The sequence below is a fragment of the Oikopleura dioica genome, chromosome PAR, assembly GCF_907165135.1.
Source record: "Oikopleura dioica chromosome PAR, OKI2018_I68_1.0, whole genome shotgun sequence".
Taxonomy (NCBI): Eukaryota; Metazoa; Chordata; class Appendicularia; order Copelata; family Oikopleuridae; genus Oikopleura; species Oikopleura dioica.
Window position 1 is genome coordinate 7446601 of NC_137293.1, and position 15465 is coordinate 7462065.

General features: G+C 41.5%; 3 protein-coding genes across 3 annotated transcripts; 2 read left to right on the top strand and 1 right to left on the bottom strand.

Annotated features, from left to right (window-relative positions):
- Positions 1-24: 24 nt before the first annotated feature.
- LOC145702222 (uncharacterized) lies at positions 25-7248 on the top strand. Its single transcript, XM_081779437.1, has 17 exons — positions 25-237; positions 757-1071; positions 1248-1620; positions 1664-1935; positions 2142-2302; positions 2533-2689; positions 2850-3218; positions 3263-3536; positions 3593-3673; positions 3717-3808; positions 3859-3948; positions 3994-4294; positions 4522-4659; positions 4710-4805; positions 4880-4989; positions 5036-5140; positions 5944-7248. The coding sequence occupies exons 1-17, from the start codon at positions 107-109 to the stop codon at positions 6086-6088; spliced, it is 3210 nt and encodes a 1069-aa protein (XP_081635563.1). The 5' UTR covers positions 25-106; the 3' UTR covers positions 6089-7248.
- Positions 7249-10819: 3571 nt separating this feature from the next.
- LOC145704890 (phosphoenolpyruvate carboxykinase, cytosolic [GTP]-like) lies at positions 10820-13507 on the top strand. Its single transcript, XM_081782356.1, is given in 7 exon segments — positions 10820-10974; positions 11145-11290; positions 11343-11522; positions 11756-12019; positions 12022-12406; positions 12475-13050; positions 13096-13507. Coding segments are annotated over 7 exon segments (1893 nt in total). The 5' UTR covers positions 10820-10927; the 3' UTR covers positions 13391-13507.
- A 1338-nt stretch (positions 13508-14845) lies between these two features.
- On the bottom strand, positions 14846-15416 carry LOC145701571 (uncharacterized). Its single transcript, XM_081778782.1, has 4 exons — positions 15348-15416; positions 15199-15301; positions 14995-15158; positions 14846-14940 (listed from the first exon to the last, which is right to left on the bottom strand). The coding sequence occupies exons 1-4, from the start codon at positions 15412-15414 to the stop codon at positions 14846-14848; spliced, it is 429 nt and encodes a 142-aa protein (XP_081634908.1). The 5' UTR covers positions 15415-15416.
- Between the last annotated feature and the right edge of the window lie 49 nt (positions 15417-15465).

The window sequence follows — 15465 nt, forward strand, 5'->3', positions numbered from 1 at the left end:
TTCACTATTTAAAAAATTCAGATTCAAGAATTCAAAATCGGACTCGCTAAAAGACGCAACAAGAATTTCTGAATGATTCCAACGTCGTTTCTTGAAATCATTTTGAATGAACTCGGACTTTGTTGACTCTTCAAAGCGCCAAAATTTCAATCCCTCGGATAGACGAAAGCTCAACGATTTAAATCTCATCCGAAACGACCCTATAAATCCGCGTAAAGCGCTTGATTTCAAACCCAGGTACTTTTGGAAGTTATTTTGACCCGCTTTTTTTTTAAGAAAGCGGTTTCGTGAACTAACCACAAGCGAGTTAATTCTTTGTCTGAAGATAGTTCTATCTCTCTTTCCTCAAGTTTTTAGCTATCATGGGTCATGATAAACACAAAAAGCATGAAAGCTTGAACCCTTCGTACTCTCAGGCAGAGGCTCCGATAGTCCGACGCCGCCCCAAACGACCTGGGTATTTATTTTTATAGACACAAATTATTACCAATCGCGCACTTTTAATTCAACCAATGCATAATAATTCTCATAATTTAGAGGGATAATGGATTAGTTATCCTGCACGCCAGTTATTGGCTGTTGATTGATGCTTGATTTACTATTATTTTTCCACTGATCATCTTTAGCTTAGAAAATCCGCCTGAATCAATCGGTGAAACAACAGATTTCAAATGGCACAATTCATGAAAATTATTCTGTTTGAAATATGTTGATAAAAAGCCTATTATTTTTTCACCTTTTTTATTTATTTTCTAGTCCTTATGGGGACATTCAAACGAATCGCAACCAAAACCGCTACTCCGCGCCGTCGCTAAACAACCCCCGCGCACGCTACTCGACCGAGTATGACCACCGCTTCTCGACCGAGATCCCAGTGAACGCAGCCCACCCGCAAAATGACTCGGCCTATAAGTTGGAACGTATCCGCCAGAACATCGGCGGCTCGAACGGAGCGGCTCTCAACCGTTATTCTCAAGGATCAACAGATGCTCTTGGCTCCCCGAAAACAGATAAGCAGAAGGAAAATGCGAGGAATGTTGTCACTCGAGCTGTTTCGCAGAAAATGCTCAGGTAACTAACTTTTCGTTAATAACTGACTGGCAGTCAGTGACTTCGTCTACTATTTTATCTATCAATATATATTGATATCTCCACTATATCAGTCATATAATGTCATCAAGGGGCGATCCAACTTGTCTGTTAATCTGAATTCAAATAAATCTCAAGCGCTCATACTTTGAATTTAGTGAAAACAGTGGCTCGCAGCCCAATCTTCATCTCTTTGAGCAAGAAAGCCAACTTCAACGCTCGCCCGGAGTAAACGACCGAAACTCGGGCGTCTTCTATGGTCATCCAGTTGCCGGCACATCCGGAATGACTGCTGCCCGGAGTCATCAAAATCTGGCGCACATTGGCGGATTCGCCCAGCCAACAATTTATTCACCAAACGATCGACGATCTTCGCAGCCTGGCTCGCCTATGTCACCCGTGTCGCCTATTTTACCAGTGAACCATTTTACCGGTGGTGCTCCGCATCCAGCCTTTAATGGTGTCCCTATCACCCCATATGGCCTTAATTCGCCCGACAGTGCCTCTATCAGTTCCGATTCTCCCTCTCAGGTTAGATTATTTTACCATACTATTTTCAATAAAAAAACATAAGGACCAGCCACGAGTTCCCACAATCAACAACCCTTACCAGCAAAATCGAGCTCATCTTCCCCCAAACTACGTCCAAAAGCAGCCCGCTACGAGCAAACCCCCACCTTACAGCCAGCACATGGCCTCGAACTATCAGTCAACGAATGGATCAAACGGTTCCACTTTCACTCTTCCCCAAAAACTCGTCCCGCCAAATGTCAAGATGCGTCCAAAACCGAGCAACATGGGCGTCAAAATGAACAATCGTGTTTCATGCCCCGTGCCGCCTCCTCAGTAAGTTTCATAATCGACTTGAACTGACCTTAACTTGACGAAGTGCAAAGTCACGGGCCTTTCAGTGCCATAAATTATCCGGGGAGGATAAACTCTTTCAGGGGTCGAGCTGGGCCGCCCTAACCATGATCTAATGACATATAACATGAAAGTCATGAGCTCAGCAGTTTTCAAATAAATTATTCCGAAGTAGAAACAAATTTTAGGTACTGCAACTGGACCAGTCAATCACCAGGTCAATCATTTTATGAAAAACGTCCCGAACGTGCCTTGAGTGGAATGGACTTCTGCCCTCGAACGTCAGATCCCTTTATGGACATCGATAATATCTCTCGACCTACTAGCGGCTACGACTCTGATTATAGAGGTGAGAACACTTCTTCCTTGCTACGGTAGTACCGCGTCGACCCCCATCTAGTGCAGATCAATATTTAAAAATGCTCGTTTATGAAGACGTAACTTACAATTTTTTCTCGTGTCCGGTTTGGACAACAAGAAAAGTACACAAGATCGATGTCAATAAGAGATTGCACTCCACTACCGGGAGCTACGAAAAAACTCGAAAAACAGGATCCACCGACTCTAACTATTATTCAGTCGGTTCGCAGACAAGCTCAGAATGTGCGTCAGATCTTCAATCGGGAATTGGCATAAATCAAGACTGGGCGGATGAGAGTTCTACTGTGTTCAATATGAATCATGTCAAGGGTCCACCTGCTTATCTTGCGATGGAGACACGATCTGATTATGCGAGGTAATTATTTTGAGAAATTGGCGGACATAACTATCACTCTTACTTTAAAAAGTTTTGGAAAAATTTTGCTTTTTTTATCGCCGAGTTTTCTTTAATTTTTAGACTAAATAATCCAACAAAAATCAAAATTATGGCTCTCAGCTCAAACTTTCAAATTCAGCTCTGAAAACTCATCCTATCTCGGTATGGACGACAAGAAGTACAGCCCCCACCAAAACGGTTTCAACAACGATTCCGTCGTCACCATCCGACAAGCACCCGGTGCTCATTCTCACTTCCAACCTCCCACTGGAACCAACGATGTGACAATGAGATCGCCCACGACGAGTCCAAATCAATCAACGGATTACGCAATTAGGCAACACGCCGAGGAGAAGAAGAAGAAGTCCAAGGGTGGAATCTTTTCCTTGTTCCGGAAGGACTCTGAAAGCTCCAAGACAACTCAGAATACAACTCCAAGTATCACTGAAAAGATCACTTCTTCCATGGCCACAGCCACTCTTGATGAAAAGGACAAAAACAAGCCAAGGTATGCTCCCCATATTTTGGCCAGTTTTTAATAAGCTTCGTCAGGAAAAGAGTGTTCAAAACGATCCGCGAGGTACCCCCACGAGCTTTCAAATTCTACATGGAGCAGCGGATCGACAACTTGATGAAAGCGGCAAACGAGCGTATCGAAAGAAAACGCGGACTTGAAGCCGAAATGTGTGGCCAAATCAACAGTATGACAGAGCGTGATCGAGATGTGATGCGACAAATGCTGCGCAAAAAGGAGACTCAACACTTGAGGCTCACGCGCCGAAAGATGAATATAGACCAGTTTATTACTGTAAAACAGCTTGGAAAGGTAATTCTCCAACCGCTTTAGCCGATGTTGATTTAGTATTACTAATACTGTATTAGGGCGCATTTGGTACAGTATCACTGGTCCGCAAAAAGGATTCAGGCGCATATTATGCGTTGAAAATGCTGAATAAAAAAGAGGTAATCTGTTTTACAATAACCATCGCCTTGAGAATCAAATAAGGTCGTTCAACGAAAGCAAATTGCCCATGTCAAGGCCGAGCGTGATATCTTGAAGGAAGCGGATAACGATTGGATTGTCAAGCTTTACTACAGGTACTAGGTGTTATAAACTGCATCATTTGCTAACGATGGGGTTATTTCAGTTTCCAAGACGAGGAGCACCTTTACTTCGCATTAGAATACATTCCCGGCGGTGATTTGATGGCCCTTCTCATTCGAAAACATATTTTCAAGTAGGAAATTTATCTAAAGAATGTCTTCTATAAATGAACTCTTAGAAAACCCCTTTCCCAATTCTACACGGCTGAGTTAGTGCAAGCCGTCGCCTCGGTGCACGAGATGGGTTTTATCCACCGTGATATAAAACCAGACAATGTGTTGATCGGGCGCGACGGGCACATCAAGCTCACCGATTTCGGACTCTGCACGGGCTTCCGATGGACCCATGACTCTGACTTCTACAAACCAGGCTCGCAGACGACGAATAGGCTCTACGATAGAAAAAACATGCTTCACAGGAGGAAACAAGCTTGCTCGGTGGTCGGAACCCCCAATTACATTGCTCCAGAGGTTTTAAGGGTAAGTGAAGACAGCAATGACTTAAAAAATACTTCAAAAACTGTATTTCTGAATAATAGAAAGAGAGTATTTCGAGAGAGTTCACAAAACTGTCTATTGAGCAGGTTATTTATTTAGGGAGTTTTAAAGGGGCCCTTCTGTCTGGGCTGTTTAAAATATAGAAAACCTGTAATTTGACTAATTTATTATTTTAACTTGCGAAAAGCGAATTCTAATCTATTGATAAGGCGAATGGAGCGCCCGGACAAGGTTACACAAAATCCTGCGATTGGTGGTCAGTTGGAGTGATCTTATTCGAGATGATCATCGGACAGCCGCCCTTTGCCGCACAAACTCCTCTCCAAACGCAAGAGATGATCTTGGCGGTAAGTCATTGTTTATACTTGTCTATCTCTTCTAACATCTTTATTCCAAGCATACCCATACATTCCAAATCCCACACACTTGTCCCTGTCCACGGGCGCGCGCCCTTATGCAATCTTGGATCGTTGGAGAGGAAAATAGGCTCTCGGTAAGTCGTGTATTTTTCAGGAACCACGAACGTGGAAGTTTCAGTTTGTATCATGAATATACCGCTTTAATTAGGACCCGATGCTGATCCGGAATCACCCCTTCTTCGCCGAAATCAACTGGCAAACGCTTCGCTTTATGAAGCCACCCTTTATACCAACAATCACGGGGATGGAAGACACAAGGTAAATGCATTTCTTGGCTAGTCACTCAACTACGGTTAATTTTCAGCAATTTTGATCCAGTTGAGCCCGACATGAGCCCATCTCCGCCTGAGAATGAAGCAGACCCGAATCACACGCTACATCAAGCTGCGTTTGTTGAATTCACATTCAGGTTAATAATTTAGCCCTACCCGATTTTACACTATTGGGAAAATACCTTGTACTTGTCTGGGTAAAGCCTTACGCGACATTGTTGATTTCCAACATGGAAGATATTAGAATTTTGAATATTTGACCTAGATTTTTCGGACTCCAGTTCACCTTTCTTGATGCATTTGTAGATCGTATTTTATTACCCTCAAGAAAGCTGTCGACTGACAAAAATTGAAGCTTAATGTCGGGCATTCAGGAGCTTAAATAAAAGCTTTTCCGCTTATCTCTTACGAAAGCCAACATTTGGAAGCTTGTCAGATCTTTGATCATCTTCTCCTTTACCATATTTATTCCCATATGTTCCGAAAGACAATAATAACCGGACTGGTTATTTATTGCTGGCAACTCTTGAAGAAAAATAACCGGGAATATTATCTTAATCCACTGTAGACAGGGTCGTTGCGAAATGATATTGAAAATGGCATTTGAAATTACCAGGAATCTTGTGACGACATTCCTGTTTACAGTGACTAGAAAATCGGCATTCTGTCTTTTCAAAAACCTATGGGCAGATTGAATTAATGAACTTTTAATCTCGTGTGCGAACGAACCTTTAAAATTGATGACTTCAATAAGGTTTTAACGTCATATCTCACCAATATTTAACGTATTTTTGGCTGAAAAAAGCCATTATTAAATCATAGATTCGTTGTTTTATCTTTTAACGTTCAGACAAACTTGCTTCATAAAAAATTAATATCTTTATTGACCAATTTAATTTCTTCAACAGAATTATCCTAATCTCTTTCTAACACAATTCAGGCGTTTCTTCGACCAAGATGGCATTCCGCGAACACAGCAGCAGACCCAAAGCCGGCCCGTTCCTCGCCGTCAATCAGCGGCCCATCCTCCTCCACCAGGATCCAATTCGAACCACCCCCACGGCCCTGTCCGCGGCTGGCCCTAGAAACCGTTCATCATCCCTCGTTTCTTCTTTCTTTGCTACATTTCAAAAAACAAAAAAATATACGAAAACTAGAACTGCCAAATTGTCGCGCTACGCTTAGAACAAAAAATAATAAGTAACGAAAACATTACATTGTGTAGATCGCTTTCAGTTCGGCGAATTCCCGAAAAGCAATTCGCGAATTTATATAAAAAAAAACAAACTAACTTTTAATGAACAATTCTTATCCATCTTTCCCGCTTTTCCCTAAAAAAAGAGTAAAATACTTACTCAGCAACTCGACCCCTGCAAGTTTTTTCAACTAAAAGCTGGGCTCTGCAACAAGTGTAAAAACCTGAGTCAGGGTCTCAGAGATCTTTAATGAAAAGCCGCGTAGCGCCTTTGTTGAAAACTAAGCCGCGTAGCAGCTTCGCTAGAATTTAAGACATCATCCGAGCTTTTTCCTAGAGATCTTTGAGACCCTGACTCAGGTTTTTCACACAGGTTGCCAAGCTAAGGCTAAAACGAAACACACAAACACACACAAATTCAACCCAACGCCCCAGATCTTCTTCTCGGAGAACGAAAAAGCTGTTCTAACTCTCCTTTACTTTCCTAAACGAACAAAAAAATAACCGAAGAATGAAAATTGAGTTGAAAATTTATTTATTTTGTCATTCTTTTCGATTTTTAAAATTATGCCCTAAAATCAAAAACTCTTTATTTTTTACCGAGAAAATTACCTTTTCTGCCCAAGTTCCATTTACAGAAAAATAACCGTACACTCCCACGAAAATTCCGCACCCTCTTGGAAAAAATGAAAATTCTGGATCCAGATAAATCAACTTTATACGAACATTACAAGCCTGTTACCCAACCGTTCAAGAATAAACTCTTTACTGATTCTATTGTTCTTACGTTCCATATTCTCTTCTTGATATTTCAGTGCCTTTTTCTTGGAACTTCTTTTCTTGTAACTTTATTTTTTCGTTATTACCTTCCATGTACTTCTCCTATTCTTTACCAGCGCATTTCAGCCCAACAATTAAACTAACATTTAACCCGGCTAAACGCGCATTTTCGCTGGTTTCAGTAATCAGTGAAAATGAGGACCAACCGTACCAAAAATATTGCTTTCTAATCTTTCCTTTCTTTTACAAAAAATAAATTTAACCAATTCAAAATTTCGAAATGAATATATTTTCAGTCAAAAAGACCATCTCCTGGGCTCAGAAACCTGAGCCAGGGTCCAGAAATGGCTCTGATTAAAAGCCTCGTAGCGGCTTTTTTAAAAACGGGGTTCTCCGCTTTGTGTTGGTGCTAAAAACTCGCAGTGGCCAAGTACAGGCAGGTGTCAAGCTGTGCAAATAGGATGCAACGGGCCCACCGAAACGCGCAGCCTGCTGCGCTGTCCTGCAGAGACTGGTCCTAGCACCAATTTCGAGCAACGCTCAGTGTGATATAGCTTCAAAATCAGCAAGCTAAGCCGAGGATAAGCTCAAAAGTGAAGTTTGAAAAGAGTAAAAAATTGGAATTTCATAAAACCTTGTAGAATAATTTTTTGTAGATTTTACTTCTAAGATCGAAAATATATTTATCTGACCATAGGCTATGGACCATAGCTCACCTAAGCCTGCCCTTGACGAGAAAGGTCGGGTACCAATTGGTATTGTCTGCTCATTGAAAATATAGTACAAAAAAATCTGCCAAGGCAAAAAGAGATGATTAAAGATAGCGATTCATATATAAAACAAATATTTTCATAACTTTATTATAACCAAGGGAATCTAGATTTTTATGAAGATGATTTCGAGGTTCATAATCGAAATCTCCGTAAAAAATAACCATACAAGGCGAGTTTTCATAAAATTTCAATCTTCATTCTTTTTATCTTCACTTTTAACCGGCTGAGCTTGATCCGATTTTGCAGCTAAGTTCCCCTTGTTTGTGTTAACTTTGGCTCAATCCATCTCACACCGAGCCTTGCTCAGAGTTGGTGCTAGGAGCAGTCTCTGCGGGACTTCCCAGTGGGTAGCACATGTCGGTGAACCTCTTGCATCCCATTTGCACAGCTTGACATCATGCCCGCACCTGGCCACTGTGAGTTTTTAGCACCAACACAAAGCGGAGTGAGCCTTAAAAACGAAGCCGCTTTGCGGCTTCGCCAAAATCACCATCTCAATCCATTCAATTGACTTTTAAGTTATAACAATAGATTGAGATGGCTTCTTGGCAAAGCCGCAAAGCGGCTTCGTTTTTAAAATAGCCGCTACGCGGCTCTTGATAAGTAGTTTATCAGTGCCCTGACTCAGGTTTTCCACACAGGTTGCTGAGCCTAGGCCCTTTCTTTTGACTGAAATTTGGCGTTTATTTGTTGTTTGAGAATCCAGGCAAAATGACTGAAGATGAGTAGCATTTATTTGACGAATCTGTTTATTCCAGGTCATTTTTTATGCAGGATGGTGCTTGAAAACGTTGAACCACTACTTTTACAAGGCGACAGTACATTTTTCTAATATGCGCGTCCACCTGCTTGCGCGCGGGAGTAAATCATCGGCGTACATGAGTTGTTTTGCAATTTTGAATTATTCCAACTATATAAGTCGCCAAGCCGCTTTTCCAACACATTTCACATCCGAGTAAGAAACAGAAAAGGAGGAGAACGAAATCGAAAAAGAATGAAGTTGATATCGATGATGGTAAATCTTTTTTGCTCGATTTCCGCGGCGCATGCTGGTTTCAACGATGTTTTTACACGTAAGTTCAAATAAAAATAATCTATTTTCAAATTTAAAATTTTGCATATCAGGTCTTTTTTGTAATTTATAAGGGAAAATAAATCACGTGACAAGTCGATAAGTTAATTATTCAAATAATAATTAGAGGCATCGAGATCTAATTTAAGTTTTTTTTTGGTAATTTACCATTTACTTATTCTGAATAAGTTATTCAGTTTCTTCTCTGAAAACCAGGCTTTGTAACCGACTGACGTCACCCGAAGCAAGATTAGATGCTGGATGTGAACTGAAAGAATCGAAGCTAGGGCCCGACTCTTCAAAATCTATCGATCTTACGAAAAGCTTATCTGGACTTGTAAATGACTTCCAATCTGTTCCATTAATGTTAAAACGATTTATTTAAATAAAATTCATCATGCATTTATAAATTATCAAAAATCATCGGTAAGTTCCTCTCCAAGCGTTGCTGCTCAACAATGTGTCTGAAAAATACGAGCTAGTAGCTACAGCTTGATTAAACCCATCGGATTAATAGGAAATGAAGATTGTTGCGGAAACGGAGCTGCCCACTTAGTATTAGCGGTCAAATTGCAAGATTCGGTGTTTTCTTGAATAAACAAAGTTTTTCTGTCAAAACCGATTTTTTTTGCCACGTGGTTTTTTGATGACCTTGTTTCTCTTTTGATTTCCTTTTGTTTTGACTTTTGAAGCCAAAGACAATTCTACAGACATTCAGATGTTTCGCGCGTAAACAGTTTTCAATGAAGTTTTTCAAGGGCAAAAAGTAATATTTTGACGAAAATTCGACCTTCAGACAAAACTCCCCACTTCATATGTCGAATATATCTTGACTTTCTAGCTCCCTAGACGCCTGTTTATCATAAGATATTGATTTTATGCTTGAGTTTCATTAATTTCGTAAATGGAATGACCTCTACCAGAGTCTGGTTGGTACGAGTCCGGATCATGGGGCGATAGATTGCCTCATACATCGCCTCCTTTTAGAGAGAGAAAGACACATTTCCTTTTTAGGATTCAAACACGACAAATTCAAAATATAAGTCGAAAAGTCTTGCAGCAAGAAAGAAATTCAGAATAAAAGCAACTCTAAAATGCCTCCTCAAGAAGAGAAAATTTCAACCACCACCAGACAAAGTCACGAAGAGAATATAAGCGAGAAAACCAGGAAAGGATTCCTTCGTTAATTGAGAATTGAAGTCAGAGGCTAAGCGGTTGAGCCGTTATCTTGAAATTATCCGTTACTCTTTTGATAGAACGATATTCTTAGAATATACCTAATTTTTGTCTACTGAAATGATCCGATTTATTCAACCGGAATATCCGGCAGACGAGGGAGATCAAAGCCTTCGGCATTATTTAAGGGTATCATCTTCTAAATTGCAAGAAGCTTATAGTGGACCTCGATCGACCCAAGTAGGAGTGTCATTCCAATTTGCACTCGCAGCAATTTCAAAAGAATAAAAATGGGTGTGTGAGTCCGTATTTGTAGAGCGAAAAAAACGTAAAAAAGTTAAGCTTGCATTATCACTTCATAATGAAATCTTCATTGATCAACTCTGCTTTTTGAATCTTGAATCTGAATTCATTATGCTATCACTGCCAGCCTAGCAGTAATTAAGGGTATTTTGGTATTTTTCATAATTATGATCACATCTCTAGAAAAATTAGATAAGGACCAAGTTGATACTCAAAATATACCACAATAAAGCACAAAATGAGAAGTTTTATTATGTAAGTTTTCAGATTATCATTATTAAAATATTGCTACTTGAACTAAGGAATAAGTTACATAACGTAGAAAAAGTATTCTCACCGTCTTGGTTTTTTATTGACACGCCTATTTTCGTCTGAGCTTGATCGATGATCGCTTGCCAGGATCATCAACAATGGCCCCAACATTTTTCGGCAATAAAACAACGTTTGCTAATCAATTAGCCACATGAGGGCAGCAATTTCGTAAAACTACTTTCACGAATGATGTTCGTTTTCAAGCTCCGTCCTCAGGGCATATTTCAGTTTTTCTGACTGCAGACGCCGTCCGGCTTTACCCCCTCAAACCTTGTTTTCAACCCTTCCACAAAAAACTTGGACTTTTTTAAAAATGCGTCTTTTTTCTTCTATATCCCGTCAAAACCTCCTCCTCAATCGGTAAAACGCGGCGATAGATAGAGAGAGATAGTTGTTGAGAAGATTGAATCAATGATAGCAATAAAAATTCTTTCAATTAAAAATTTAATTTATTTCACAAAAAGAATTATTTTGTCACATAGAAGTTCGCAATTCGAACTCCCTAAAACCTCCTTGTTAACTTTACTTAGCCTTAACCCCGTGCGAATCCTCCTAAGACGAGACTACTCGGCCGCTTCTGTAGCTCACCTCGCTCCACACATCCAAGAGTACATTCTTGAAAAGGCTGCGCTCTGCCAGCCCGACGACATCTACGTCTGCAACGGCTCCGAAGCTGGTGACTCACTTGCCAATTGAGGCTTTTAAGCCAACAACGTTTTAATTTCTAGAAAAAGAAAAGATCATCAACACCCTGCTCAAGGAGAAGCTGATCAAGCCGATCCCCAAGCTTGAAAACTGCTATTTGGCCAAGACTGATCCAAAGGACGTCGCCCGGGTTGAAAGCAAAACCGTCATCTCCACTGAAAACGAACGAGAGACCATTCCAATCCCTCAAGAAGGCGTCGAAGGTACGATTTTTGTTTGATCCCTTTTTTCAGTCCCTTCGGAAAAGGCCTGGGGCACCGGGCGACTTCTTGGCCGAGGTCGCGCCATGTTTTTTCTTGGCAACGCCTACTTTCCTACTTTCACGTTTCTACCATTTACATCATCGTAAAATTTAATTACTAGCCTTGACCCAGCTTCCTTAGATCAATATTTTCAAGAAAGAAATATTCGGGTTGAATGAGTTGATTCTTTTCAGGAAAACTCGGAAAATGGATGGCTCCCGGAGACCTTCAGGCTGCCATTCAAGATCGATTCCCTGGATGCATGAAGGGTCGAACTATGTACGTCATTCCTTTCTCCATGGGTCCAATTGGAGGTTCCATCTCAAAGTACGGCATTGAACTGACCGATTCTCCTTACGTTGTCGCGTCGATGGGAATCATGACTCGAGTGAACGAAAGTGTCTTGGAAGAAATCGGCAGCGGCGAATTCGTCAAGTGTCTCCACTCTGTCGGCTGTCCTCTCCCCTTGAGCGAGAATTGACCAACAACTGGCCATGCAATCCTGAAAAGGTTCTCGTCACACACATTCCAAAGGACAGAGAGATCATCTCCTTCGGATCTGGATACGGTGGAAACTCTCTTCTCGGCAAGAAATGCTTCGCTCTCCGAATTGGTTCTACCATTGCTCGTGATGAAGGATGGCTCGCCGAGCATATGCTCATTCTCGGAATCACCAACCCGCAGGGTGAGAAGAAATACATCGCTGCTGCCTTCCCAAGTGCCTGTGGAAAGACAAATCTTGCGATGATGGCTCCAACCATTCCCGGCTGGAAGGTTGAGTGCGTTGGTGATGATATCGCCTGGATGAAATTCGACAAAGACGGAAAACTTAGAGCTATCAATCCAGGAAAGGTCCTCAATTTAAGCTTCTATTGATACTTTTAACGAAAGAAACAAATGAGAACCGTTGAAAAGAAAACGGTTTCTTCGGTGTTGCTCCCGGAACTTCAAACCATACCAATCCCAACGCCATGACCTGCATGGAGAAAAACACAGTCTACACAAACGTCGCCGAGACTTCTGACGGAAATGTCTGGTGGGAAGGAATCGGACACGATCCAACCGGTGATGTTATTGACTGGAAAAACCAGCCATGGACGAAGGAGTCTGGAACACCCGCTGCTCATCCTAACTCGCGATTCTGTGCTCCAGCTGGACAATGTCCAACTATTGATCCTCAGTGGGAGTCCGCTGAAGGTGTGCCAATCGAGGCCATCGTGTTCGGCGGCCGACGACCAGAGGGAGTTCCACTCGTTTACGAAGCTAACTCCTGGGAGCATGGTGTCTTCCTCGGTGCTGCTATGCGATCAGAAGCCACTGCCGCTGCTGAATTCAAGGGCAAGGCGATTATGAACGATCCTTTTGCTATGCGACCATTCTTTGGATACAACTTCGGCCACTATCTTCAACACTGGCTCGATGTTAATCAAGAGGGACGACAAATGCCTAAAATCTTCAATGTCAACTGGTTCAGAAAGAATGAGAATGGGTAAGAAGATGATCGATTGGATTATTAATTTTATTGTCAATTTAGTTTTATCTGGCCAGGATTTGGCGAAAACTCGCGAGTCCTCGAATGGATCATTCGACGATGCAGCGGTGAAGACATTGCCCAGGACAGCATCGTCGGCAAAATCCCCAAACCAGGTTCTCTCAACATGGAAGGTTGCGACGGAGTCGATCTCGACGCTTGCTTCGAGCTGAGCAGTGATTTCTGGAAACAGGAAGCCGCAGAAGTGAGGCAATACCTCGAACAGCAGGTCGGCGAAGATTGCCCTGCCGAGATTTATGCCCAATGTGACGATCTTGCTAAGCGTGCAAGCCAGTAAATTGATCTTCTGTATTTCCCAGTTCTTCTGTAGTCTCGAATTTTTCTTGTAAGATTGATGCCAAATTGAATGTCTCCTCTCTTTCTCTTTTTGTCTGCTCAGTAACATAATCATGCTTTACAAAAACATCCATCAACGTACGAATTCTCAGAATAAATTAAGCTAAAAATCATCAGAAATTCGAAGTCGCGTTGCAATCAAGGAAGACTTATTAAAGTAGAAATTTATTGAATTTTTCAAAACATTTCACCAATCGAGTTTGTTGACTGCATCGATATGCTCGGTAGTCGATCCAAACCTTGGGAAGACAATCAAAAAGGAAGGTTTCGAAGGAGGTACCTTGGTTGGCAGATTCAAGCTCGAAAATCTCGTTGATGATTCTTTCCGCGAGGTCGAATTCTGGATCATCTGGTGTTAGCTCACTGCAGATGTCAATCACTGGATTTGGTTCCATGAAAGAGCTAACCCTTACCCTATTTCTAGGAGAACCGGTGATTATTTCGACTTTTTTCTGGGCTTAGGTATGGGAGAGTTTGATGCAGTTTTAGAAAGCCCAGATCATGCGGATCATTTTGACTATTGACACCATGGGGTCATCTTTTAACCTAAGGGCATCAAGGGCCTTGTAAAGTCCCAAAATCGAAGTTTTTCCGGAAATCCGGTAATTTGAAGGCTTGTCCGGAGGTTTGGTGGAAAACTGCTTATGCCAATTCAAAGAAGAGACATTGAGGAGTCAGAAACCGTCGAAAAAAGTAGTAGGCTAGGGGGTTCCAGAGGAGCTAGAGGCTCTAGAAGTTGACGAAGTCACCCGGAAACGAGTAAATTTTCTCTAAAAAGGGATGAAAACGCTTCTTTCTATGTCTGAAAGGGCTTTTAAACGCTTAATATGATATAAATTATGTCGATTACATCATCTGAGGTGACTTGGGGTGATTTATTCAAAGATTTTCAATTTTTTTGAAGATGACCCCAAGTGACCTCAGATGACCCCACAATTAATTATTGATATCAAAAACCTAGCACAACGTGATAAAAGCCCATCCGGATATATAAGTTTACAATTTCGTCCCTTTTTAAAGAAAATTTACTCGTTTCCGGTTGACTTCCTCAACTTCTAGAGCCTCGAGCTCCTCAGGAACCCCCTAGCCTACTACTTTTTTCGACGGTTTCTGACTCCTCAATGTCTCTTCTTTGAATTGGCATAAGCAGTTTTCCACCAAACCTCCGGACAAGCCTTCAAATTACCGGATTTCCGGAAAAACTTCGATTTTGGGACTTTACAAGGCCCTTGATGCCCTTAGGTTAAAAGATGACCCCATGGTGTCAATAGTCAAAATGATCCGCATGATCTGGGCTTTCTAAAACTGCATCAAGCTCTCCCATACCTAAGCCCAGAAAAAAGTCGAAATAATCACCGGTTCTCCTACCTATTTCTTAGTAACTTTCGTATGAACGCTATCCTGTGCTCACTTTCTGTTCTTCGAGTTGCTTCTTCTTCTCCAGCAGTTGAATCGAGTGTTTCAAGCGGCTCAGCTCAGTCCGTAACTCCGCTAAAATCGTATGAGTTTCCCTATGTAACATAGGCTATGTTAGAATTTACGAACATAATTGCTTCTGAAGAGCAAAGTCTTGTGTAGCTGCTCCCGATTTATTTCCAGATAAAAATACGCTGCCGTTTTTGGACGGTAGTCTTGCTCTGTTGGCGCCTCTCGATCCAGCCAAATTTGATCTTGATCCAGTTCGAGAGCCAACAATCAGCTCCTTTGTACTTGAAAACGATCAAAGTCAAGATCAGAAGATGATCAAACCTTTTTGCCAAAGGTGCTCGCCCTGCTCTTGACCGTGCTGATTTTGACCGTCTCAGATCGCGCTCACTTTTACATCGCTGGCGGCTTTTTACAGGATCATATTCTTCAAGCGTAAAACTTATCAAACTCCTATGATTTTACGGAACTACCTCGTGGTTCGTAATTGACGTCAAAGAAAAGTATCATCCACTGAATAAATTCAAGATTCGACTTCATATGACCCTGTAAAAGATATTGATTCTGTCTGTAATTATGGAAGAAAATTGC

Bases quoted from the DNA above. Each gene is read 5' to 3' on its own strand.
- LOC145702222 (XM_081779437.1), top strand. From the start codon at position 107: ATGAACTCGGACTTTGTTGACTCTTCAAAGCGCCAAAATTTCAATCCC. The intron at 238-756 runs GTACTTTTGGAA...TTTATTTTCTAG, and splicing joins GCGCTTGATTTCAAACCCAG to TCCTTATGGGGACATTCAAA. The intron at 4,660-4,709 runs GTAAGTCATTGT...CTTTATTCCAAG, and splicing joins CGCAAGAGATGATCTTGGCG to CATACCCATACATTCCAAAT.
- LOC145701571 (XM_081778782.1), bottom strand. From the start codon at position 15,414: ATGAAGTCGAATCTTGAATTTATTCAGTGGATGATACTTTTCTTTGAC. The intron at 15,159-15,198 runs GTTTGATCATCT...ATCGTTTTCAAG, and splicing joins CGAGCACCTTTGGCAAAAAG to TACAAAGGAGCTGATTGTTG. The intron at 14,941-14,994 runs GTTCGTAAATTC...ATACGATTTTAG, and splicing joins TGCTCTTCAGAAGCAATTAT to CGGAGTTACGGACTGAGCTG.